Source organism: Geotrypetes seraphini, chromosome 4 (genome assembly GCF_902459505.1).
Source record: "Geotrypetes seraphini chromosome 4, aGeoSer1.1, whole genome shotgun sequence".
Classification (NCBI taxonomy): domain Eukaryota; kingdom Metazoa; phylum Chordata; class Amphibia; order Gymnophiona; family Dermophiidae; genus Geotrypetes; species Geotrypetes seraphini.
The window spans coordinates 40,065,557-40,092,960 of NC_047087.1; the positions used below are offsets into that span (position 1 = coordinate 40,065,557).

Genomic DNA, 27,404 nt, shown 5'->3' on the forward strand with positions numbered 1-27,404 from the left:
AACTTCATCCTATGCCCTTTTAATTCCAGAGCTTTCTTTCAAATGAAAGAGACTTGACTCGTAGGTATTTAAATGTCTTTATCATATCTCCCCTCTTCTGCCTTTCCTCCAAAGTATACAGATTGAGGTTCTTTAAGTCCATCCCCATATGCCTTATGATGAAGACCATGCACCATTTTAGTAGCCTTCCTCTGGACGACTCCATCATTGTTATATCTTTTTGAAGGTGCGGTCTCCAGAATTGTACACCATATTCTAAATGACGTCTCATCAGAGTCTTATACAGGGGTATCACCTGTACAATAAAGAGGTTCTTTTTTTGGTAGGGGGGGGAGCTATGTGATTACAAGTTTAAGTGTTGCAGCCAGCTGTTAACATAGAGATCCTTTTACTAAGCTGTGGTAAGTGCTAGTATGTGTCTAGTGCTCCTTAACAGGGCTTACCGGAGGACACACTGGTGTCCTGCCATAAGTTCCCAATTTGCATGCACTACCTATACACTAAAATAATATTTTTAGTTTTTTCTCAGAGGGGATGTGTCTGGGGAGCAGACCGCCAGAACGTTTATCTTTATACCACATTCTCTATCAAAATTTTGTCCAAGTCCAAAACGCCTAGAACAAGATCTTTTGGATGTGGGAGGAGCAAGCATTGTGATGGACTGGCCACCTAGACATGGCAAGAGAACAGTGGGGTACTTTATAGGGCACTGCTGTAAACTTCACAAAGAGGGTACCACATAAACATCTCACCAGAACTCCCTTATAGGTTATCGTGAGCTCCCCAGAACACCCCCAAAACCCACTATACCCACCTGTCTACAACCCTAGTATATGGCAGTAGAGTAGGGTTTTTAGAGGTTTTGGTGGACGCACATGTTCCACCCACATGTAGTGGTTAGAGTGGCTTATGGGCCTGTGTCCTCCTCTCTATGGTTCACTAGCCCACTCACCCCCAGGCTATTTAAGAGACCTGTGTGACACTGCTAGGCTTTCCTATACTACGTGCTGATATTCTGGAGACAGGTATGCACATTTTTATTCCGATCTTTGTGGGGGGGTGAGGGGGTCAGTGAACACTGTGGGAGTGTGTGTGGGTCTTTACTTTGTCTCTGCATTGGTTATTTGGGCACTTTGGATACTTTTGGAGCAGTTATACCTGTTTTTACATCGTCTAATTCACAACATATAAGTTCTGTCCTGGAAATCTAGTAAAACATTTGATTATCCCTGCAGGACGACTAAGGCTAGGTCGGCCCACATCCCATCCCAACCACTCCTCCAAATACGCTCCTTTCAGCTCTGGGCGCAACGGCGACATTCAGAGGCCTAAAACGTCCCTGGATACCTCCAAAAAATAGGTTTGATTATTGGTACTTGGGGCTCCTTTTACTAAGGTGTGCTAGCGTTTTTAGTGCGCACTGCCTTGCCACGCGCGCTAACCCCACGCTACATGACAAGAACTAATGCCAGCTCAATGCTGGCATTAGCGTCTAGCATGCGGGGCAATGCAGCACGCACTAAGCGAACGCTAAAACTGCTAGCGCAGCTTAGTAAAAGGAGCCCTTGGACAACCTGTCCTTTAGGTCATGCAAGTGCCGACTTGGACGGGTTTTTAAATGTGTTTAAGTTTTGATTATGAGCCCCTTAGAGTATAGGCCCACAGCTATCTGAGCTTTCAAGTCTTCTAGGCCAATTTTAAACCTCCATCAGTGGCATAAAAACCTCCCCCATCTACCACTTAGATAAATTATATTTTTGGTTTTTTAAACTTTTGTTTTTTTAAAAAAAATTTTTTATCAAACCGTCCTTCACTGAATGTTAATCCAAAACCAGCAATAATCCATTTTCAATGTGCAGCAACTATGAAGTAACAATTATTTTCTATCTTCTTTTTTTCTTTTATTTTTTCTGTGTACTCTTATATAGCCTTTATCATACACTATCCCCCTTTTACAAAGCCGAGCTAGCGGCTGCCGCGTGGCAACAGCCCCGAAGCCCTTTAAATCTCTATAGGCCTTGGGGCCATTACCGCAGCGGCCCCCGCTAAATTGCTTTGTAAAAGAGGCCCTATGTCACGCTATATCTCCTGTATATCCTCCTTCAGTATATGAGGTCTAACAATTAAGTCCGCAAATTTGCCTCCATGTGCTCACTGTACAACCAACTTGGTAAGGTTTCATAACCTTGGTATATCAGTGTCTCACAGCTGTGTTCATGTCAACGTGTTGCGGTGTCTTGCTGAGTGCGTTTCATTATTGTTGCGTGTTTTTGTGTACTGTCGCAAGAATGTCGGAGCTTGAATTAGAGCAATGAACAAACATTAAATTTCTTGTTAAACTTGGCAAGAGTGGAAGTGAAATCAGGGACATGTTAGTCCATGTTTGTGAGGATAATGCCATGAGGAAAACGTCAGTGTACAAATGGATTAAACATTTTTCCAAAGGGAGAGAAAGCGTCGCTGATGAAGAAAGGTCAGGGTGGCCAGTAATGAGCAGAACTGACGAAAACATTGCAAATATTTGTCGAAATCATCAGCTGACTGTGAGAAGCATAGCAGTCCAAGTAAACATCGATAGAAAACAGGAAAATTTTAACTGAAAATCTTGGCATGAGAAAGGTGTGTGTAAATTTTTCAAAAAATTTATTTAATAAACAGAAAAATAATGTATCTAAGTGGTGGATGGGGAGGTTTATATGCCAATGATGGAGGTTTAAAGTTGGCCTAGAAGACTAGAAAGCTCAGATAGTTGTGGGCCTATACTCTGAAGCTTTTCCAAACCCCACTATAGATTGAATGACAGCATGAAATCTGTTTAGTGGTTTTTGGTCTGATAATCATAGGTGTAGTTTGTTTGGACTGCTACCTCGGTGGGATTTTGATGGTGTAAACGTTAACCTATGGCCATTAATGGGAGAAACGGAAAATAGAATAGCATGAGTAGACATGAATTGCTTTTTTACCCTCATTTACTTCTGAGTAGTAAATTTAAAACGAGAGAAAATATTTCTTCATGCAACACGTAAATACATTCTGGAATTTGTTGCCAGAGAGTGTGGTAAAAGTAGTTCTGGATAATTTCCTAGTATTTCTAGCATATTTCTAGTATAAGCAGCATAAAATCTGTTTTACTCTTTTGGTATTTCACCAGGTACTTGTGACCTGTTGGGAAACAGGATGATGGGCTTGATGGGCCTTCGGTCTATCCCAGTATGACAATGCTTATGTTATTTTGGTTAGCTAACAGGCAAAAAACTGCAAACGCATTAAAGTTTCAAGGTAAATTATTTTTTGCATACTAAATGTGTGTTGGGTCCTAACACCCTTTAGTAAAATGAGACCCTAAGTCCACAAATCACAATGGCTTCCCTTAAGACCTGTCTTTTTAATAAGGCTTTCAGTAGCATCACATAGACCAGTGGTCTCAAACTCGAGGCCCTCAGTATGTTACCATTGTTCTGGAACGTTGCCCACCTCACTGCTGTGACCTCACACAGGCGCTTTCCTGCATCTTTCTGCATGTTGCACTGCTTTCAGCTGTGTATAGCTGAAATTATCAGAAGCAACGAGTTTTACCTCATGCAAAGTTATCATTTCTTTAAAAGGACATTAACTATTTTTTCTGCAGCCCTCCAAGTACCTACAAATCCAAAATGTGGCCCTGCAAAGAGTTTGCATTTGAGACTGCTGACATAGACCATGTGGCATGCTAGTGATAGTGCAGTAATATTGGCTCTCCCCTTTACTTTATCCCTTCTTATTAGTTTTTTTTATTACACAGAATTCCTAACAAATCTCTTCTTTATAACAGGTAATATAATCGGGTCTGGAATCTTCATTTCACCCAAAGGAGTTCTTGAGCATAGCGGCTCGGTGGGATTAGCTCTGATAATCTGGGTACTTGGAGGAGGAGTGACTGTTCTTGGATCTTTATGTTATGCTGAACTTGGAGTTACTATCCCTAAATCAGGAGGAGATTATTCCTATGTCACTGAGATCTTTGGTAGTCTAGCTGGGTAAGTGTATCTGACCTGAATTTCATTTGTTTTAGGTACTTTTACTTTTTACTTTCTTTAGGTCTTAGGAATTTTCGGTCAATTCCTTCACCATGTTTCTTTGCTAGGTGGCATAGCCAGCCCTCCATTTTTGGGAGGCCCAGGGGTAACATGGGCCTCCCAAAATTTCCTCCCCTCCTCCCTTTTGTATTACACATATTACCTTTGTTGGTGGGAATGCCAAAGCCCTACCAGCCAAAGAAATTGGTTGCCCAAGCCACTCCCCTCCTCTCGCTGCCGTAGTAAAGAGGAAGTCGGCAGCCAGCATCCAACTGTTGATGCTGGGACGCCTCACACGTGCTCAGTTCATGCCAAAAACGAGCATGCTCAGGGAGTACCTGCATCAGCGGCTGGAAGCAGTGGTGTAGTATGAAGGGGCAGGGGGGGCAGACCGCCCCAGGCGCAGTCTTGGTGGGAGCGCTAGCACCTCTCTGAACACCCCCATGCCACGCTTGCGCCCTCCCCTCCCCACCCTCTTACCTCTTTAAAATCTTCGCCAGCACGAGGAACTACTCTAGCTTGCTGCTCGCACTGGCCTGGCTCCCTCTGAAATCACTTCCGGGTCGTGGAGCCAAGAAGTGATTTCACAGGGAAAGCCAATGCCAGCGTGAGCAGCAGGCCAGAGAAGCTGCTCAAACTCAAGAGGTATAGGGGTGAGGAAGAGGGCACAAGTATGGTATGGGGGGGCAAAGAGGAGGGCATGGGGGGGCGCCACCGCTCTGGGTGCCTCCCACCCTGGAAACAGACCACTGATTTCCTCTTTACTGCCGCAGCACAAAGAGGAGAGGGCAGCTTGAGTATCAAATCTCTTTCACTGGTGGGACTTCAGCTCCCCACCTGCTGTTTAATAGGTGCTGCAGCCCAAAATAAGGGGGTCTATTCCCCCAAGGCCCCCCTGTGGTTATGCCAGTGCTATAAAGACTGTTCTGAAGAAAGAAAAATATGTTGCTATCCAAAATATTTATTTCTTTTGCTGCTTGAATTCCTTTAGGAACTGTCAAGTTATATTTCCTGCATTTTTCTTTTATTTATTTCGATTTTTATCCCGTTTTCCCAGAAGCTCAGAAAGGGTTACAATTTACAATTCTTGTGGTCAGCTTCATGCTAAACTGAAGCAGAAAATTAATATACCTCAGATTTACTGCTATTGGCTACACAGACATTCAAAGGGAGTATGGGAGGAAGCAGAGCAGGGTGAATGTGTCATCATTGCCATGGAGGAGGGGGACAGAGCAGGACGAATGGGTGGGCCTGGCAAGGTGAGATTATGCCATGGGGAGGATGTTGAGGGGGGAACAGGACACAGCAATAGAATGCGATAGGGGGGGTGAGGTAGAGTAGTGTGCCACTGGTATTAGGGGATATCAAACTTGAGTGGGTACCATGGGAAGAGGAGGGAAGAGATACAGTGATTTCTGGGGGTGAGAGCCTGGGGACAAGAAAATAGGAGGTAGAGATGTGGAAGGGGAGGAGGAAATGAAAAGTTTGGGTACTGCATGTAGGAGAACATTTGGGGGCAGAAAGAATTAGGGTTGTTGCTGGGAATTATAGGGCGAGAGAACTACAGTTAGAGTGAAAGAGAGAACTGGGAAGCCTGGAGCGTGAGGGAAAAGATGGGAGGGAATTTCAGGCCTTATGATGGGGAAATTCTGTGCAAAAATACTAAAAATTAAAAATGCAGAATTTTGTAGAATTTTCAAAAATTGTGCCAGAATTCCCCCAGGAGTAAGATTGCGAGCAGGACTGAATATATGGATAGAGCTGTGAACACCACCATTATCCACATAATGGAGAATCAGTCCACTATCCAGCTAAATCAGGATGAGTTTAGGATAGCCTTGCACCTCACCTAAATTTATCTTGATAACCATACAGAGAGCGGGTTGTAAATCCCCACTATCCACATAATTTCTGGAATGCCCATGCTCCATTCCAGCACTATAAGGACATTACCTAGGTGGTCTGGAAGAATTTTCAGCAGTACTGTTAAATATTCTCCCATAGTGCTGCTGAAATTGTGTGCTGGCTAGAGAAAATACCCAGATAACTGCCTCTATTAACTGGATATTTGCTTTGAAATATAAGGAATGAACACAAACAAAAGAAAATAAAGGTCTCCACAGGAACTGCAAATAGGAACAACAAAAAGTGGAGTCTCAATAGTATTCCAATTGTGGTAGTCGAGAGTGCTGAAAGTCTATAACAAGAGTCTCTGTCACAAAGTCTTTGTTCTTAGAATGACTATTGATATGACCCAACACGGGCCATGTTTTGGTTCCAAAGATCCTTCTTCAGGGGTCGTATAGTCAACAAACCAAAATCCATTGGATCATTGAAAGGGTTTCCAGATAAAACTGGAAAATGTAAATCTCTTTAGGTCGTTCTCTGGTAAATATGACCAAAAGATATTTACATTTTCCAGTTTTATCTGGAAACCCTTTCAATGATCCAACGGATTTTAGTTTGTTGACTATACGACCGCTGAGGAAGGCTCTTCGGAACCAAAACACGGCCCATGTTGGGTCATATCAATAGTCATTTTAAGAACAAAGACTGTATGACAGAGACTCTTGTTATAGACTTTCAGCACTTTCGACTATCACAATTGCAATACTATTGAGACTCCACATTGAAATATAAGGATCATACATTCTGAAGATTCCTTTATTTCTCATATTAAAGCAAGCAATGTGCAGCAAATTTATTTTTAAATTAGGATGGTAAAACAACATTGCCAGTTTCGTAGTGGTTGTTTTTTCATTCAGTATTGCAGGCCATTGTAATAACTGGATTTTTCTAAGGCTTTGTATATAACACAACTTGGAAAAACTGTCATGCAGGACAGTATATAGTGACCCATTTTATATATATATATATATAATGTCTGTTCTGAGAGTTTTGAAATGGCCCATTGATGGGTTCATATCCTAGGGCCTTGGTCTTCACTCCCAGTCTTGAAGGACTGCCAGCAGCTTAAATTTATTATGTATATCTCTAATGAATATGCATGAGGAAAAAATGTATATGCCTATGAATTTCACTGTAGGCGAATTTCTCTCATGCATATTCATTAGCAATATTCTGAAAACCTGACTTATTGGCAGCCCTTGAGGACTGGGAGTAAAGATCGCTACCCTAGGACCCCCACAGAGCATTTATTTTCTCCCAGTTTTCTCTCCTCTTCGCTGAATGCATGCACACTCATCCAAAGGATGAGGTTCTCTCTGAGGGAAAGGTTTTTCCCTTCAAGATCAAGGCAAAGAGATCACTTTGGATAACTACTCAGAGACAGATATGGGTGCTCCAACTTACTTTACTGAAGACAGATGGGGAACTAAACGTTTCCTGGTTTCTGGGCAAACCTATTCCTTTCTGTCTACATTAATAGTCTCTTCAAAAGGTAAGAATTTCCCTTCTGCATAAACTTCTGTCTCTCTGGAATACAGGGGGTTTCCTGGTTATTGGGTGATCCCTTTCCCTTCTGGACAAATACTCCACAGTCTCTCATTTCTGGAACCCTCTTCCATGCAAAATTTAATAAATACCTCCTCCAGTAGTCCAGCTCCTGGCTGGGGCTTCTTTGCCATTGTTCCTTTGGCTTTGAGGGATCATCAGATTGCTCTTCACTCGTTAATTTGCTAGCAGGCTGTAAACCTCTGTCTTTTACATTCACTTCACACTGGACACAAACTCCAAGCATAAGGGAGATTTTAGGCTGTGCCTTAAACACACAAATCTATTCCACAAAAATTTAACACACAAATCCTATGGGGGGATGGGGTCTCTGGCTTATATAAGGGTAGGCAGGGCCATTGTAGCCACCCCAACAGGGGATGCTGCAGCAAATGGTATACACCTCTTCTCTACAATAAGTTGGTATGGTCCTGAATGCAGGAGCACTGAAAGAATCCTTATATTGTGAAAGAAAATATTTAAAAAGAGAGTGCCCATCCACTATTGGTACATTTGCACTGCCTACCTGTATTACAGTGAGTAAAATCCAAGATTTTAGGTTTTTTTTCAGTTTAAATTTTATCTACCCAGCATCTGATATTCAAAGTGATATAAGCGGGCAAGAGAAGCAAGGCTGGAGCTCCCCCTTCCAACCTCACTACCACTCAGGAAAAGCCCTCTGGGTCAACTTGAAGTCCCTGATGGTCCAGATAGGGCTCTTAGCGACTGGTTCTCAAAAATGGCTGTTGTGACCTCTAGTGACAGCATGACTGTTCTTCAGCTAATTTAGCCAGTGACAGTTTAAAAAAAAACAAAAAAAAAAATGCTACCACCAGCTGAACAGCAGGACAGTTCATTGGTATACCCTTAATGGCCTTTTTTTATTCTCTCTTCTTTTCATTCTAGCCAAGGTTGCTTGTTGGAAACTTCTTCAAAAATAGTAATTGAGAAAACTCAGTGGATGGTGGTTACTATGTAATGGAATAAAACTGCCCTTTGATGTGTGTGTTGAATTTGCTAGCATTTAGGAAGAAGCTGAAAAGCTTCCTTTTATGGCAGAGAGTAAAACCAGTATCTTCAGTTTAGAGGGGCTTTGAAATCAGCTATTTTACTGTAGAAATGCTGACAAATGTATGAAAGGCAATACAGACTTAAGAGGGTTAAAAAAAGGGGCAAGGAGCAAAGCTAATTGCCAGACTTAAGGCAAAATGGAGATCTGTTTCACAAAAGAAGGAGCTTGCTACTTACCCAGCAGGCATGAAGCTAAAAACTATGGCCAAAATAAGAAAGCCAAGTGACAGTGGAATGAGGAAGAACTAGACAAGTCCGCTGAGTGTGAGCAGGGAGACACATCACATGCATAGAGAGAACCAATGAACTTAAGAGCTATAACTAACAGCAAGTAAGGCCTGTGTCTGAGGTCACTGCCTATATGTGAAGCAGATTCTGTACCGTACTCAAGGTGCCCAAATTTCACATGACACATGAAAAGGATTTCATTGCTTACACAGAAGCCTTGTTTTATGGGAAACATGTTGCCAGCAGTGGAAAGGAAGCTCTGGAAGGCAAGGCACAAAGGAGAAAGCCTCAGAAGGAACAGGCCAGCTGACTTACTCCTTCATGCTCTGCCTTCCAGGACTTCCTTTACATTGCTGGCAACACGAAGGTTACTAGACGTCCAGATTTACCTGGACATGTCCTGTTTTTAGAGGACATGTCTGGACAGCTTTTCAAAACTCGGCGCTTCGTCTGGGTTTTGAAAAGCTTCCACCTCAGGACCGTGTCAGGAGGGCAACCGTGCATGCAAGGATGAGAACAGGCTGAGGGGGTTGGAACAGGGCATGACTTGGGTGGAACAGGGCAGGGCTGCATGGAACTGGGAGGGCCTGGGGACAGGGCAACGCATTCCCCATAAGAACAGTGAAGCTTCTCTGTAAGCATTGACATACCGGTATTTTCCATGTGTCATGTGATATTTGAGCACTGTGGGTGCGATACAAATATCTGCTTCATATACAGGCAACGACCCCTGATGCAGGCATTGTGTTGAAACAAGACGTGTCATCAATCATTAATTATTTGTATGTGGGCAAGTTATTTCACCTCAGTTTTTGCCCACCTCCACTCCTTGGTTTCCATTTTCATCAGGGTGTTTTCTTTCTAATAAATTTTAGTATGCTGAGAAGTGAGGCACAAATTTGCAAGAAAAAAAAAAATTAGACACTATAGGGATCGGGTCTTTACTCTGCCTGCACACAAGACTGGTGGACATGAACGAAGCCTGCCAAGGTTTGAAAGCCTTTAAAAAGAAATTTGAGGAAAGAAATCATGTAGAGAAAATGTATCGATGTAATAGAGCTTATGAGCAAAAAGATGTGAAATGTTATGGTTATAGTTCAAAATGAGGGAGCTTCTTTCCAAAAAGGAAGACTGGGTGACTTTGACTAGCTACGTCCTCTCATTTACCACCCCCCCCCCCCCCCCAACACACACACACACTTTTACAAAACCGTAGTGCGGATTTTAGCACCGGCCGTAGCGGTAACAGCTCTGACTCTCATAGAATTCCTATGAGCATTGGAGCTATTACCACCGTGGCTGGCGCTAAGAACTGCTTTTGGTTTTGTAAATGGGGGTTAGTGTTCTCCTCTCCCATACAGTAAGGTGTCATTTCTAATCTACAGTATATTATAAATCAGTTCAGAAAAAGCACAGATCTCATTTGATTTCTCTTATCCAGTCAATGGCTTACACAGGGTTTCTTGGAGTTTTCAAAAGTCCCAAAGGTTGACGTCTAAGTTACACCCTTTGATATCTTACAAGAACAACAAAAAAAGAGGATGAGTCAATACCCAACCCTATCTCTCTGAACTGAAACATCTTAAGGAAACATGTGATGAGCAAGAAAGCTCTTAACCTGAAATTTTTGAAATTTCTGTGTTTGTTTTTCAAGCTCATGATCCCATATTGCAGAATTGTGAACCAGGACTTTCTTTTCTCTTGTTAAGTTCTCAGGCTGGCAGTACTGAGACTCCCCTCCTTGCAGGTTCCAAGTTTAACTTTGTTTAAATATAGGACTAACAACTCACGGATAACAGGATCTTGTTACCATAAGCATTCAACTTACCTGCCAACTCTCCAAGAGTAAGAGAAATAACACACAGCAGCTCCTCGTGTCTTAAGCTCTAGCCCCAGGTAATTCATGTTAGAAAAAAGGTACTCGCAATCAGATTAACTCCAATTGCAACTTTAGTTCTCACAAATCTCTGTATTCAGGTTCTACAGAAGAGCTACCGTAAGCAGAATTCCAGCTGCTGGGATGAGCATCCTCATTTCCAGTAATCTCTTTTCCAGTCATGAGGAAAATCCAGTTCATTAGGGGGGTGGGGGTGGGATTACCCAGATCTCTTGGCAGACATAGCATAATGTCTCATCAGTGCCCTCCAGCAGCTCACTGGGCAAAGCTCGTATCAACCTTAAAATTGTCTAGAGCCCTTAGTCTAAGACCCATTCCATGGCCAATCCTATCATTTTCTTTGTGATTGTCCCAGATAATAGGATTGCAATTTAAAAAATCCCACACTTGATTAATGAATTTCATCGGGTGATGGGCTGTGGATTTCTTGATGACCTTGTCATGTAATCTACTGTTATGAACCAGTTACTGGTGTACAATCCACTCCTATTAAACACATGTCAGATAAGCTTATACTCCATTTACCTATATGATTAAACTCCAATACTGGGTGGAAGGGGGGGGTCAATGATTTCAATGACCAGTTATTTTAGTTTGACACACCAGCTATAAATTGCATATTCCATTTACATGAAAGCTAGAAGGATGCTTAGGTATATAGGGAGAGGAATAGCCAGTAGGAAAAAGGAGGTATTGATGCCCCTGTATATGGTGAGAACTCATTTAGAATTTTGTGTACAATTCTGGAGATCGCACCTTCGTAAAGATATAAGTAGGATGGAGTTGGTTCAGAGGAAGGATATTAATATGGTCAATGGTTTATGTCCTAAGGCATACGGGGACAGATGCAAACATCTCAATATCTGGTAGAGGTGGTGGAGATGAAGACTATGTCTGAATTCAAGAAAGTGTAGGACAGGCATGTGGGGTCTCTTCGGGAAAAGAGGAAATAGTGGATGCTGCAGATGAGCAGACTTGATGGGCCATATGGCCTTCATCTGCCATCATGTTTCTAGTATTTTTGATTGGCCCAATTGGCAATATCACTACATTTTGATGTACAGTTGTTCAACTGGACAGCCTACCTTGTGTTCTTTCTTTTTGTATGCCATAGCTGCTGAAGTCATTCAGTCCCTCTGGCACACACAGAGCACTGATCCTCATTGACTCCCGGCCTTGTGATTTATTGCTGCCTGTGTTGTGCAGCAGTTATACATCACAAAGTTTAGAGGCGAGGAGCAACCCAGGACATGTCTGGGGAAATCTGGACGTCTGGTAACCCTAACTGGAAAGATTAAGGCATGACACCTCTATAATCCCCCAGTGGTTACTGTTCCCCTCCCCCACCCCCTGAAAGTGAAACTGGAAAGGAGTACCTACCAGCCTCTATGACAGCTTCAGGTATTACTCTACTATTTATTATTTCTTTAGTGCTCTGAACAAAGCATCATGCAGATCTGAGGAGTAGCTTAGTAGTTAATGTCCTGTAGTAAACCAAAGGGTCCAGGGTCAAATTCCACTTGAACTCTTTTTAATTTATTAAAGCTGTGTGGCCTCCAGTACAGTGGTGTAGCAAGCGTGAGAGGTGCTTGGTGCCCCTCTCGCCGCCCCACCCCCATCCGCTTCTTCCCCACCCCCTCCTCTCACGCTTACGCCCGCCCCTACCCTTCCCCGGTACCTCTTTAACATTCCCGGCACGAGCAGCAACTCCAACCTGCTGCTGGCGCCAGCGTCGGTTCTTCCTCTGATGTCACTTCCTTGTCGTGTGTCCAGGAAGTGACATCAGAGGAAGAGCCGACGCTGGCGCGAGCTGCAGGTTGGGGTTGCTGCTCGCACAGGGAATGTTAAAAAAGTATAGGAAAAAGGAAGGGGCGCATGGGGAGGGGGGCGGGGAAGAAGCAGGGAGGGTGGAGAGGAGGATGGGTATTGGCGCCTTTATTAAGACAGTGCCCGGGGTGGACCACCCCCTCCCCCTACTATGCCACAGCTCCAGAAACAGAAAAATACCTACTGTACTTAAATATATAATCCATCTGCAAGTCTGAAAGCTCCTGAAGTGGTGTACATTCAGGTAAAGTAGATATTTTTCTGTTCCTGGAGGGCTCGCAATTACAAAAAATAAAATGTAAATGAGATTTGAACGTGGGTCCTCTGGTTTACAGTCCACTGCACTAACTTCTAGGCCAGTGTGTTGCAAACTTTTAAAGATGCTGGCACACTAATCTCGGGGGCTGCGGCTGGAGGGCACCCAGAAACGCGCAGACGTCGACGTGATGACATCACGCGCAGGCATGGCGTCATCACATCGATGTCTGCGCATACGCGCAGCCACAGCCCTGAGCCTCCTGTTACCTCTGGCGAGGGGGTGATACAGAAGGTGGGGAGAAGGAGCAAAGGCGCCATCAAGGAGGGGACGCGCCGGCTGACTGACTACAGGATGTGCTTCTCGCCACAAGAGGCACGTCCTGTAAGCAGTCGGCCGGTGCTAGCATCTCTCCTCCTCGCCGGCATCTCGGGACACATCCGGTGGCACACAGTTTGCCGTACAATGCTCTAGGCTGTCCTCCTGTTCTGCGTGGACGTCTGTGTCACAATTTTCAAAGACTGCTGTTACCCTTGTGTCCCCCACCTCCTCGGTTCATAATTTGAATGTTTCCAGTTTGTAAAATGGCTGTTCATGTTGGACTTCTCCAGCACACGGGCAACATCTCGTGCATTTTTGAACAAGAAATCTCTACACATTTCCTGTTCGAAATTACATGTGAGATGGATGTCCGTTTTGAAATGTTCTCTCGTGGGCATCCGTATTCTGACTCAGACATCCTTTGGAAAATGCCTTGCCACGTTACTGTGAAAATGTTGTACAGGCTACTGCTACCATTTGAAGAACTAATTCTTTCTTAATCTGCTTCCAGATTTTTGCTGCTATGGAGCGCTGTGCTTATCATGTATCCTACCAGCCTGGCTGTCATTGCCTTGACATTCTCAAACTATATTCTGCAACCAGTGTTCCCTAATTGTATTCCTCCCTACGATGCCACACGGGTTCTTGCCATGATGTGCTTATGTAAGTGGCTTTAAAAGTGCATGGGTGAAAAAAGCTGCTGTAGCCAACGTATCGTTATTCCCGTCTACTATTGCCCACAAATGCCAAAGCAATCTAGATCTCGTGGGTCGGGGAGCACAGAATGTGCGATGTCACTGGTTACTGTTACTGTATTCAGTTGTACTACATGAGGTGCACAATCAAAATGAAAATACGTCTAAAAACCTGCCTAAAACTGCACTTGGATGATCGAAAAGACAGGTCGCCCAAGTACCAATAGTTGAAACGGGTTTTAGATGTATGCAAAAGCAGCTCAGGCCTTTTCACTGCCGCTGGGTGCCCAGAGTGAAAAGGGTCGGTTTTTCGAGGAGTGGTTAGGGCGGGAGGTGGATGGGATGTGGGCCGACCTAGGCTTAGTTGTCCTGCAGCCATAATCGAAAGTTTGATGAGGTTGCCTGTATGGAACTTATACATTTTGACAGACCAAGTCAAAACAGGTATAAGTTCGTGATTGGGCCGCTGACCTGATCGCAGCTGCCGCGATCAGCTCAGCGGCCCAGGCAACCTGTCCTCCTGCCCCCATAACGATCACGGCAGGAAGGATGCCCAATCCTTCCTGCCTGGCACCAACCATGACCCCCCCCCCCCCCCCAATGATCGCCAGCAGGAGAGATGACCAATCTTTCCTGCTGGAACCTTCCATGACCCCCCTCAAATGATGACTGGAAGGAGAAATGCTCTCCTGCCCAACACCCACCATGACCCCTGATAGTTCTCCAGCAGGAGAGATACCCAATCTCTCCTGCCGGATACCCCCCTAAATGAACGTGGCAGGAGGGATGCCCAGTCCCCCAAGATAGCCCACATGGACCCCCCCCAAGGCCACCAGGACCTCCCTAACCCCACCCAGACCCCCTAACCATTTTTAGATGGATGGAGGGGCCTAAGGCCTTGATTGGCCCAGATGCTTATGGCCCCTAGACCTAGGGGATCTGGCCAATCGGAATCTTAAGCCACTCCCATCGCATCCCAGAATGCACTGGGTGATGGATCTAAGAGTCCGGTTGGCCCAGGTGCCTAAGGCCCCTCCTTCAGGGCCTTAGGCACCGGGAAGGGGTAGGCCTGCCATTCCAGTGAATGCGGGCCTGCCAGCCATACGCAGAAAAGAACCATCCGGCCGGCCATCTAAAAAAGGTTAGGGGGTCCTGGTGTGGTTAGGGGAGTCCAGGTGGGGGTAGGAAGGTCTTGGGGGGTTCGGGCATTCCTCCTGCCGTGATCATTCGGGGGGGGGTGTCCGGCAGGAGAGATCGTGTATCTCTCCTGTTATAGAACTATTAGGGGTCGTGCTGGGCAGGAGGGACTGTGCTTCTCTCCTGCCATGATCATTTGGAGAGTTGCAGTGGGTGCCAGGCAGGAGAGATTGGGCATCTCTCCTGCTGGCAATCATTTTGGGGGGGTTTGCAGCAGATTCTGGCAGGAGAAATTGGGCATCTCTTCTGCCTCTGATCATTTGGGGGGGGTCGCGGCAGGTTCTGGCAGGAGAGATTGGGCATCTCTCCTCCCGCGATTGTTGCCAGGGGGGGGACGGTTCCATGAGTCTCTAACTGGCACTTATGACATGGCGGTCAGAGAATCATGCTTTTAGGCGAATGACTGGTCCCTCCCATGCCTAAAAGGACTTGTTGTGGGCATTTGAGACTTGGGCAATTTTTTTTTTTTTTTTAGAATAGGGCTTAAAGGTATATGTGGTGGCAGTCTGGACAATTAAATGCCTGAACATGCAGGTAGGCCATTCTTTTAAAAAAAAAACAAAAAAACCCAACAACACATTCTGGATGATTTTTTTTGAGAATGGACATTTCCCTGCTGCCTACTCTGGGCGCTTAAAGCCTTAGGCCAAAAAGGGACTTAGGCTTTTTTTTTTATTATGCCCCTCCACCTGTCCATGCAGCTACCCCACCGAGGATTGACAAGTGGCCTCATTTATGCTGTGTGGATTGATCCAGTTCTGGCTTTACCCAGGGGCATAACTACCACTGTGTGAGCTCAGCAAAAAACTAGGGCCTGACTCCTCTGCCTATATTGTCAAGCAGAAGACCCTTCCCCCCCCCCCCCATGAGAGCCAGCAGAAAGAAAATAACTTGGAGCCTATATGCATTCTTTGCATCTTTCAATCCCTCCCTCTCTAGCATCATGTCAGAGGGGATGAGACTGAAATAAGCTAAGCTTGTGTTCAGGCTCTGAGGTACCAAACTGCCATTTTCTTTTTGCATCTAGCCAGAGGCTGGCGGCAGCAGTAAAAAGGTGTGTGAGAGGATAGGGTTGTTGTAGAAAGAAAGGCTGGGTGAGATGCTTGCTGAACATGGGGGAAGGAAACGGGAATATTGGTGGGGAGGGAGATACTGGGTATAGGAGGTAGTGGAAAGGGAAATCCTGAACATTGGGCTGTGGAAGGGGAGATTGGGGAGGTGGAAGGAAAAACTGAGAGCAGATGCTGGGAAAGGGCAGGAATGGATGAGAGTGGAGTTGCTTGATTTGGAAGGAGAGAGATACATGACATGGATGGAGGGGAGTTGTTAAACCTGGATGAAGGAAAGATATAAATCTGTAGAGAGAAGCAGTAAAAAGATGGCGCATGAGATTGAGAGAAACCACATTCACACCAAAAACAGAATTAAAAACAGGAGAGACAGAAAAATTAATAAATATAAGAAAAATGGTGAAAAACAGGCCTCATCCACAGGTATCTGGGACTGCACAGTACCCTAAGCCACCACTGGTCTGAAAAAAACTCCATACATATATATTCTCAATCAATCTTTCATTTCATAAATAACTTCAAAAATTCATTTTCTGTCAAATATATCATTCTTGTGTGAACATAAAGTTAATTCTGTGTAAAACTAATTGCAATGACTAGCTAGGGGCAAAAAAATTATTTCAAATTCATATTAAGAGATGTGAAGGTTTTGGCAAAACTTATCTTGGAGAACACTTCTTTCAGAGCAGGTAATTTTTTCATCCAAAATATCACAAATGCTTATACTTGTACCCGACAGAAAGCACTTCTGTTTCACCTTATCAGGGCTACTTCAGGGGAAAAAATCTGTGAAATTTGCTTAGTATTATTCTCTCCCAACACTTCCACGTAGTAAGCAAGCAGGAATGGTGATCCTCAAAATGGCCGCGGGACTGAGAGACGCGCCCAGCTCATTCTAAAAAAGAAGAGAGCTGGCCTTCATGACATCATCACAAACCGTGATGCGTGATATGCTGGGCACCAGCCTGTCAGAAGGAAAAAAAATCCCTGTAGTCTTTATGAAAAACCTTAGACATTTTCCATAGTAGGAATGTCAAAAGACCAAAAAATAAAAATAAGAAATAAAAATAAAAAATAAATATGGCCAAAAACATTTGAATCATGAGAGCACGATACGTCCATCAAGTTATATTGAAAACATGGTAACAACAGACTTCTATTCGTAGCGCAATTACTGATAAAAACTACATGTTAGAAATGTTATCAATTTAATAGAACCGTTGCCATTCATGTGTGGTATTTAAACCTAAAGGGTCCAAAGTTTTTAAACGATTAAACCATTGTTCTTTTTGCCATAATAGCCTCTTCTTAGCGATGGAATTAGTTTTTATTTATAAACTGCCTGAATTTCAATATGTACTAAGATGGTGGCGGTTTATTGATGATATATTTTTGATTTGGGGTGGCACTATACAACAACTTCTAGAATTTGAAAAAGTTATTAACCAGTGTCATACCTCTATTAAATTTACCATGCCATATAGTATGACCCAAATCAGCTTCTTGGATGTCTCGATTCAGTGGATGGATGGAAAATTAATAACTAACATTTACTGTAAAAATACTGTTGAAATTTGGCAGCATGCACCCCACTCATTTGAAAACAAGTATCCCTTTTGCACAATTTCTGAGATATCGTCAGATATGCAATTCCAAATAAAAAATTTTTCATGAAGCTAAGATTTTGGAGCATAGACTCACATCTCAAGATTATCCACGCTTTTTGGTTAAAAAAGCGAAGAAATGTGCCTTAAACAATTCTAGGGAGGCTCTTCTAGAATGCAGACAGCCTCAAGAAGAGAAAGAAATGATTCCTTGTGTAATTAACCAGATTCAAGCGTCACATAAAAGTTATTAAAAAATATAAAAAACATTTACCTCTTCCATGTTTTGCAAATAAGAAATTTATTTTTTCCTAGTCAAGGAACAGAAGTTTAGGAGATTGGTTATGCCATACATCGAAAGAAGTGTTTGATAATGTGGAAGAAAGTACAGGGTCATAGTCCTTGCGGACACTGTTCTAATTGCAGTATTATGGCCACTATCTTTAGATTTATTAACCCCACAGATGGTAAAAGTTATAAGTTAAAACATAATTCCAACTCTCATTCGTCTAATGTTATTTATGCGATTCAATGTCCTTGTGAACTTTTATATATAGGTCAGACATCTCGAACTTAACAGTTAGACTGACAGAACATAAAAGCTGTTTGAATACTCGCAAAATGTCAGCTTTGATAATCAGGGTTTGCCCGACTTATTTACACAAGAGCTGTATTTACCATGAAACTTGTGCACATGCACCATAGGAGGGGCCTTAGGTGCCTGGCCCAAGATGCACCGGGTAGGGGAAGGCCCTCCATTTTGAAGAGGTTGGGCCTGCTGGCCAGAGAGAGTAGGCATCCCTCTGCCAGCCTTCATCTTAAAGGTATGGGGATTAGGGGAGGGAACAAGGAATGTGCATCCCTCCTGCCAGCCTTCAATTTAAAGGTGCAGGGAGTGTCAGTGGCGGAGGGCATCCCTGGGGGGATTGGTGAAAGGGAGGGAAGAATGGGGGGTCTTATTTTTAAAATTTTCTAGGTGGGGGGATCTGAGCTGTCAAGCCTTACTTTCTTGTCAGTGCCTGAGCCAATCAACACTCGAGAAGTGACCGGAAGGTAAGGCTACGACAGCTCAGACCCTGCCAGAAAACTTTGCCCACAAATGTAGCACAACGAGGTTATAGAATCACCCGGCGATGCTAGAGAATCGCTCGGACTGCTCGTTTAAATATTAAGGAGCCCATTTGACTACCATTTTAACATTAATGACCTCGTTGTACTACATCTGCATGGCAGAGTCGGAGTCTGCAAGGAAGCTCGGAAAAGATCCCGGTGAGCTGTCCTGATAACCGGCGAGTAAAAATGCCTGCACGCTAAACCGGCTGGTACTGGTTTAGCGACCCATCGTTAAGGGCACGGTACGTTTTAAGAATCCTGCCCAAAGTCAGTACGTAATCACCTCAGTTCACCAGACAAATTGGACTGCAAAAAAACCAGAATCCTCTCTTTATCTGGTTTTGCTTAAGCGGTCAAGCGCTGAAGATTGTGCTATAAACAGATAAGGGAGAGCCAGGCACATAGTTCCAGATATTCAATGCCAGTGCCTGGTCGTGGCTGGCTTTGAATATCCAGGGATATTAGGGTCAGCCCAAAAAACGCTGACTGCTGCCAGCTGACTATCTACCCCTATATGTTTTTCTGGCACCTAGAAGAGTCCCTATATTACCCATCTGTACTTTCTCTATTTCAAGGTATATTATTTTCTTTAAATCTATCCATTTGCTGTAGTATATGTATTCTCCGTTTTATCCAGTGCTTCTGACGTGGGTGAACTGCTCCAGTGTTCGATGGGCAACTCGCATCCAGGACATATTTACAGCAGCAAAGCTTCTAGCTTTGGCTCTTATCATTGCTGTGGGATTTATGCATATCTTCCAAGGTATTACTAGCTTACAAAGAGTATGTTTGGGGAATTTGAAACTTTTATTGTAACCTTTTATAGCCCCTCTTCCCCAGATCCAGTAACATGGGAAGAGAGTACAGGCTCAGTAACTATGATGCTTCTTTTCTTTTAATTAAATTTTTTATTTAAGAATTGCCATAAACATATACAACACTGAGCAATACAACCAATATCCCATACGATACAATCTCCCCCCTCCACCCCCCCAAAGCAAACAGTTATACTGGCAATCTTCAGTACAAGGCTAAACATTCCAACCCCAAACAGAGCCCTCCCACTCCCCCATCCCCCCTCACTATGGTGCTCATTTTCGAAGTAGATAGATGTCTCAAATTGACCATAAAAAGGTCCATCTGCTGAAAACATCCAAAATCACAATTTTTGAAAGGCAAAATTTCGATGTTTTCCACCGCTGTTCATCCATATGGCAAGGGAGCATGTTGGAGGCATGTTTTGGGCAGGACTAGGACAGGCCCAAAATTAGGACGTCTTGGGAAGAAACGTACAAGGCAAAAAAAAAAAAAGGAGGATGTGTTTATCTAGGCCCGTTTCAAACACATTCAGGGTGCAAAAAGGGACCATTGGAGGGATGAAGGCATTACCTCTCCATCTTTCAGTGGTTATTGACCCCCTTCCACCCCTGTTAAGCAAAAGTGATAGTTGGTACCAGGATCTTTGAAGGCTTTATGTATTACGACCATTCCTAACAGAGCAGTGAGCAAGTGTAAGGAATAGCCAAGCAGTGGACTTTGAAGAATGGGACCCAGGAGTAACTCCCGCTTTAACTCTTCTATTTCTGTGCAAAACATGAGCCCTCTGTGAACACAAATACCTATTGTCAGTGGCATAACGAAGGTGAAGGGCATCCAGGGCAGTGGTGCCCCTCCCCCCACCCTCTTCTTTGACCCCCCCACCTACATTTGCTCTTTCACCACCCCCTTACCCCTTCCATTCCCCTACACCTCTTTAACATTCCCAGCGCAAGCAGCAACCACAACCTGCTGCTCGCACCAGCATCAGCTCTTCCTCTGACATCACTTCCTAGGTGCAGGTCCAGGAAGTGACATCAGAGAAAGAGCCAACACTGGCACGAGCAGCAGGTTGAGGTTGCTGCTTGCCCCAGGAACGTTAAAGAGGTATGGGGGAAGGGAAGATGTCGGGCGGGGAAGGAGCAGGGAGGGCAGAGAGGAGGACAGGTGCCAGCACCACCACCAAGACGGCGCCTGGGGCGGACCGCCCCTGCCTATTGTACCTGAATTTATAAGACACCTGCAAGCGGCTATTGTAGTGATCAAGTTTATTAAAAATTTGATATACCACCTTATCAGTATTCAAGGTGGTTTTACAACGTTAAAAATACAGAGGAAGCAAAAAAAAAGACGTAGATGAGGTTTTTATCTGTTCCTGAAGAGGTCACAATAACATACGGAATTAAGATGAGATTTGTGCAGTTGTTTAAAGTCCACTTCACTGATCACTAGGCTGCCTTTTGCTCTACAGATATGATCATTTTTGTAGAAATGATAGCAGATGTTTTTCTGCCTCCTTTATTGGCGTTCATATTTTGGATGTTTCATTTTGGAAAATGTCTGTTTATTTTGGATGTTTTCAGCACAAAAATATCCTTCTCATATATTTTTGAACATGAAATCCCAACATTTTTCCTGTTCAGAAATGGCTGGGAGATGGACCTTTATTTTGGATGTTTTGAGCCAGACATTCCAATTCTGACTTGGGGGTTCTTACGAAAATAACCCTCCACATGTCAACTGGCCTCCAAAAATGATCTGCAAGAAAACATCCCTTTCAGAATGAGTTATTCTGGCTTCTTCTGCAGAACTCTTCAAAGACAATAACATAAAATAAACTGATTACTTCCTTCCTTCCATCTTCCATTTGTGAACTGATTTTCTGAAGTTATAAAGCATTTAAGTTAGTGGCTCCCTAACCTGTCCTGGGAACCCCCAGCCAGTCAGGTTTTAAGGATTCCCACAAGAATATCTATTAGACAGATTTGCATGTGAGTATTCTGGAAACCTGACCACCTGGTCAGGTCCTCCAGAGCAGATTTGGAAGCCACTGTTACAGGTCACGGCACAGGGTCATGCCTGGAGGAAATCTTCAGTGAACTCTGGATATGACAATTAGAGACTGCATCCTTCAACAATGACACAAGGTTTGACAATGCTGAACCACCTTGCCGTCTGCCTTGTAGAACAGTTTCTTGCGGCGGGGTTGATTTTGGGTATCTCACGCAGAGAACACATCACTCCGGTGTTAAAACCACTGCACTGGCTTCCAGGGGCTCAAAGGGTTTGGCTTTAAGATGTTATCAGTAATACATCAGAGTCTGTATGGATTTGTGCCAGTGAATTTTAAAACTTTGTGGGAGGTGTACCAACCGAGGAGGGCTTTGAGGTCAGAAGGTACTATGAGACTGACCTCTATGAAGGAGAATACTGTCCAGTAGGTTAAATCTAGAACAGCAACGATGTCTGTAGTGGGAGTAAAACTGTGGAATTAACTCCCTGGCATCCTGAGGACCTGTCCTGACCGGCTAAAGTTCAGGAAAATGTTAAAGACCAAATTACTGTATATGTTGAGGCCTTTTTCTAAATTCTTGACTGTGATTGTCACGATATAATTTAGCACAGATTGATAACTTGTAATTTCCTTTGGTTACCTTAAAGGGGGTAATGTTAGTATGTGATTGTACTGTAATTGATGGTGTTATCCATGTATGCTGTCTTGAACTACAGGGAATGTTTTACTGTTAACCACTTAGGTATGAGCGGTCTAGAAATTTTAGAAAGAAAGAAGAAAAGTCATGGATATTTTTGACATAGAGATTCATGTGGACAAATTTCTAGCACTGAAGAAGTTCTGACTTCTTTCAGCAGATTAAATGCTATTCCACAATTTTTGTTTGCAGGACATTATGAAGAGCTAAAGCCAAGCAATTCATTTAGTTTTTGGATGACCCCCTCTGTGGGACAGATAGCATTGGCCTTTCTTCAAGGGTCATTTGCTTTCAGTGGCTGGAATTTTCTCAATTATGTAACGGAGGAGTTGGTTGACCCTCGCAGGCAAGTATCTGTGTACACCGCGTCCAACCATTCTGGTACATGTGAGATGAACACTGTGGGCTGGATTCTATATACGTAGGGTTACCAGACGTCTGGGAAAACCCAGACATGTCCTGTTTTTAGAGGACTGTCCAGGTTCCCGGACGGACTTTCCAAAACCCGGCAGTTTGTCCGGGTTTTGGAAAGCCCTGTCGAGCTCCAGCCGCATCTGCAGAGCATGTCAGGATGACATCAAACACATCCGCACATGCTCCAGGCCCTCCAGACGCGGTTGCAGCTTGTCGAGGAAGTGAGGAGGCGGGGCTGGGGCAGTGCTAAAGGTGGAACTTGGTGGGGCTGGGCGGGGTCATGTGTCTAGGGTTTTGTGGAAGAAAATATGGTAATCCTATATATACATTACAAGAAACTGGAAATACTACCTCCACAACCGTGAAAGCAGAGAACAAACAACGAAGGTGACTAATCGGTGTTCAATTTCCTTTAAGGTTTGAAATGACTCGACACAATTGTGTTTCGGCCCCAAAGGGTCTGCCTCAGGAGTCTGGGTTATGATGATGCATCAGTAAATATAAAGGTTCATAGTTTTCTATTTCAGATGCTCTTAATGAAATCTTAGACATCTGATTCTATAGTTTAAAAATGTATGTGCCGCTGTCTCTGTAAATCGATTTACAGACAGCGGCACACACATTTTTAGACTACCAAATCAAATGTCTAAGATTTCACTAAGAGCATCTGAAATAGAAGACTATGAACCTTTTTGTTTATTGATGCGTCATCATAACCCAGACTCCTGAGGCAGGCCTTTTGGGGCCGAAACACGATCGAGTCGAGTCATTTCAAACAATATTTAACACCGATTAGTCACCTTCGTTGTTTGTTCTCTGCAACCCTATATAGACGGTACCAAGCAGCACCTACATTTCAGGCGCCACTCAGCACGGTCGTCAATCAACCACTAGACACCGTTTATAGAATCACGCCTAGCGGCACCTAAGCAGACTTAGGTATCGCTAGGCATCCTAGACATAGGCACTGCTCCATTAGGCCGCTCCATTAGGCCTAACTCAACCACTCCTTTTCTCCACCCCGAACCACACCTACTTTTTCAGATAGGTGTAGTTAGGCATCCTTAGGCTTGGGAGGGCACTTCCACTTAGGCATCGCTAGGCATCTTAAGAGTTTGGTGCCGAAAACTTAAATTAAAGTTTTTGTTTTTTTGTTTGGATGAAAACCGATGCGGTGAAATACCATGTCAATTAAACCAGTGGAAGAAAAGGTGCGGATCCCGAACTTAAGCGGCAGTAGGCAGCCGCATTTAGGGTGCCTAGCAACACTTAATATATGCATCGTATATAGAGATTGGACTAATGTTTTCTTGAGAGGAAAAATATAAAGGGACCCTTTTACTAAGCGGCAGTAAAGTGTGCTTTACCGCCAATTACAAATGGTGCTAGCAGGCCATGCTCAGGAGCCATCATCGGTCTTATGGTATGACTACAAGGAATTTTTATTAAATCAGAATTTGGAAAGCTTAAGTTTAAAGAAGATTAAGAAGACTGGTATTATAACATCATAGATATATTGACTCGGTATTTTAAGTCATAGATGCTGAATATATGAAGTGGAGCGACTGTTCCAATTATATTTACAAAAAGACAACAATAAGTATTGTTATATCAGATAATATTTGGAACATTGAGACAATAAGAAATTGAAAGTAGTGTAATATTTTTAATGAATATGTTATTAATAATTTGATTATTACATTGAGAGTATAGATTTATAGTTAATATTAAGCTAGTTACATTAAGGGCTCTTTTTATGAAACTTCTGTAGAGGGTTTTACCACGAGCCAGCAAGGTAAATGCTCTGACTATCACTGGCCCGCAGTAAAATCCTCTACCACAATTTCATAAAAGCCAGCGTAAATTAAGATTAGCTTCAATAGAAAGTTGAAGGAATTTATTTATATAGAAGCTATATTTATATTTGTCCACATAAGTATATTGTTTGATTAATGAATATCAGGGTGGATTTGATTTAAATCAAATCACTTTAAAACACTAGACAGAAAGACTTGATTAAAATTATGCCGGTGACATTATGAATGGATGAATGGAATTCATTTACCAAAAAATGTAAACATTGCATGAATATAAAGCCTCATGCTACATAATTAAAACTAATCCTTACTTCATGATGATAATTTTGGACTATAATGTATCATAAATAGAAAACTATCTTTAGATAAAATTTTTCCTCATTTAATTTTTTAAAAAATCCAATTTAATTTTTTTTTTAAAAACTCAGAATTTTTTTTTTTTTTTAAATCATTGATTTTTATCCATCATGATGAATATGCATGAGATAGATCTGCATGCATAATCCCTTCATTGTATGCATATCCTGCATGCATAATTTATTAGGGATTTTCTGAAAACTTGATCCACTGGCAGCCCTCAAGGACTGGAAATGAATACCACTGCCCTGTAAAGCCATTCAGTACAACCTCATAAACTATTCATTTGGAGCATCCAGCACCTTTAGGTGAGAGAGATGAACTTGATTGTGCCTACTACATAACACCTAGTACTTAGTATAAAAATTCACCCAGCTCATATTATTAATTCTGCACCTTTATTGTAAATGCAAATTCTGCCTTTTTTTATTAGGAACCTACCTCGTGCCATATTCATATCCATTCCATTGGTGACATTTGTGTATGCATTCACCAACATAGCATATTTCACTGCCATGTCCCCTCAAGAGATCTTGGCTTCAAATGCTGTTGCGGTAGTAAGTAAATCATTAACGTGCACATCTAAAATATGCTTTCATTTCTGTTCTGTTCTTTGCAATATATTTCAGTTTCTCTGCCTTCTGTTGCTTTAGACATTTGGTGAAAAGTTACTAGGCTATTTTTCCTGGATCATGCCAGCTTCAGTGGCCCTTTCTACCTTTGGAGGAATAAATGGATACCTCTTTACCTCATCAAGGTTAGATGAAGTGCGGTTGTTATCTGGCTTTTTGCTTTTGAGAATAAATGTAACTTATGGTCTTATCAAGTGGAATTTGAACAGAGCATTTCATTTTGTGGGTCTCCCAGACAGCTGTATTTTGTTATGCCTAATACACAACTTCAGCAGCACATGTGTAGTGATGTAGGTACATAGAAAGGTGTTTCAGTTCAGGTTATCGAAGGACACTTATGGAAAGTGTAAGTCCATATTGTGTAATCAAAGAACGTGGTGAAAGCAGTTAGCTTAGCTGGGCTTTAAAAAAAGCTTGGATAGTTTCCAAGGAAAGTCCATAAGCCATTATTAAGATGGCAATCCACTGCTTCTTTCTAGGATAAGCAGCATAACATCTGTTTGACTCTTTTGGGATCTTGCCAGGTACTTGTAAGAACATATAAGAACATAAGAACTGCCATCTCCGGATCAGACCTTCGGTCCATCAAGTCCGGCGATCCGCACACGCGGAGGCCCTGCCAGGTGTACACCTGGCGTAATTTATAGTCCACCATATCTTTATATGCCTCTCTTAGGGAGATATGCATCTAGTTTGCTCTTGAAGCCCAGGACGGTCGATTCCGCAATAATCTCCTCTGGGAGGGCATTCCAGGCGTCAACCACTCTCTGAGTGAAGCAGAACTTCCTGACATTAGTCCTGAACCTGTCCCCCCTTAGCTTCATTACATGTCCTCTAGTCCGTGTCAAATTGGACAATGTAAATAATCTTCTCTGCTCTATTTTGTCGATTCCTTTCAGTATTTTGAAGGTCTCGATCATATCCCCACGCAGACCTGGATTGGCCACTGTTGGAAACAGGATATTGGGCTTCATTGATCTTCAGTCTGTCCTAGTATGGCAACTCTTATGTTCTATGTGGAAGCTAAAACATCTGAAAAGCATTTATGAGTCAAGGGGACAAATACACCAAAGTTCCATTCCAGGACAAAAACAGTTCCAGATCCACTCATGAAAATGTCTTGGCATTTTGAAAAGTGGGGAGAAAGGCTGAAAAGGGGCCAAATTTGAACACACTTTGCACACAGGGGCAAAATCTGGACTGAGATTTTTGGCCCCTTTTTCACTCTGTCTCGACACTCCCTAAGGGAGAATGTTGAATATTTATTTTCAGTGATGGATACAAACACTGTTCTCTCTGAGTGGGTGTCCTGCAACGGCATTGCTACCAGTAGGGGGTGGTGTTTTTTCAATCGCTATGGACAGGCAGGTTTTCTGGAATCCTGCCGAACTTGCCAGTCCCTCACCGTTGGAAATGTGATAGTGAAACAGCACGCCCCCCACTGGTAGGCCTAGATGGCTCCCATTCAGCTTAGAGGGAACAGTGGATCTAGAACTGACGTTGTACAGGAGAAGAACTTGGGTTCATCTCTCTTAGTTGCATATATGGACTTATGTTTTCCAGTGAGTATCCTTTAATAAAATGAAAGCCTACCCTAAGGGGGCAGTTCTATAAACCAGAGCCAGCGTTTACTTATTTATTATGCACATACATCTTTAGAATACTAGCACATACTCACCTAAACACTATTCTGCAATACCCACTTAACTTACATAGCACATAGTTACAAGGAGGCGTACACAGGGTTGGAGCATAGGCAAGACAGGCAGGGCTCCTACTTATGTGCGTAATTTAAGGAACACTGAGATCCTTTTACTAAGCTGCATTAAATGCTAGTGCCAGGCTTGCTGTGGGATAGATAATGACACGG

The 27,404-nt window shown here is 43.2% G+C and overlaps 1 protein-coding gene across 1 annotated transcript in view; it reads left to right on the forward strand.

Moving 5' to 3' along the window:
* The window catches only part of SLC7A10 (solute carrier family 7 member 10), a 122,045-nt gene that overhangs the window by 56,845 nt on the left and 37,796 nt on the right, over positions 1-27,404 (forward strand). Inside the window, exons 2-7 of the mRNA XM_033940099.1 lie at positions 3,812-4,016; positions 13,620-13,771; positions 19,425-19,550; positions 22,507-22,660; positions 25,336-25,459; positions 25,556-25,659. Of these exons, the coding sequence (XP_033795990.1) occupies positions 3,812-4,016; positions 13,620-13,771; positions 19,425-19,550; positions 22,507-22,660; positions 25,336-25,459; positions 25,556-25,659 (865 nt within the window). The remainder of the gene's footprint in view (positions 1-3,811; positions 4,017-13,619; positions 13,772-19,424; positions 19,551-22,506; positions 22,661-25,335; positions 25,460-25,555; positions 25,660-27,404) is intronic.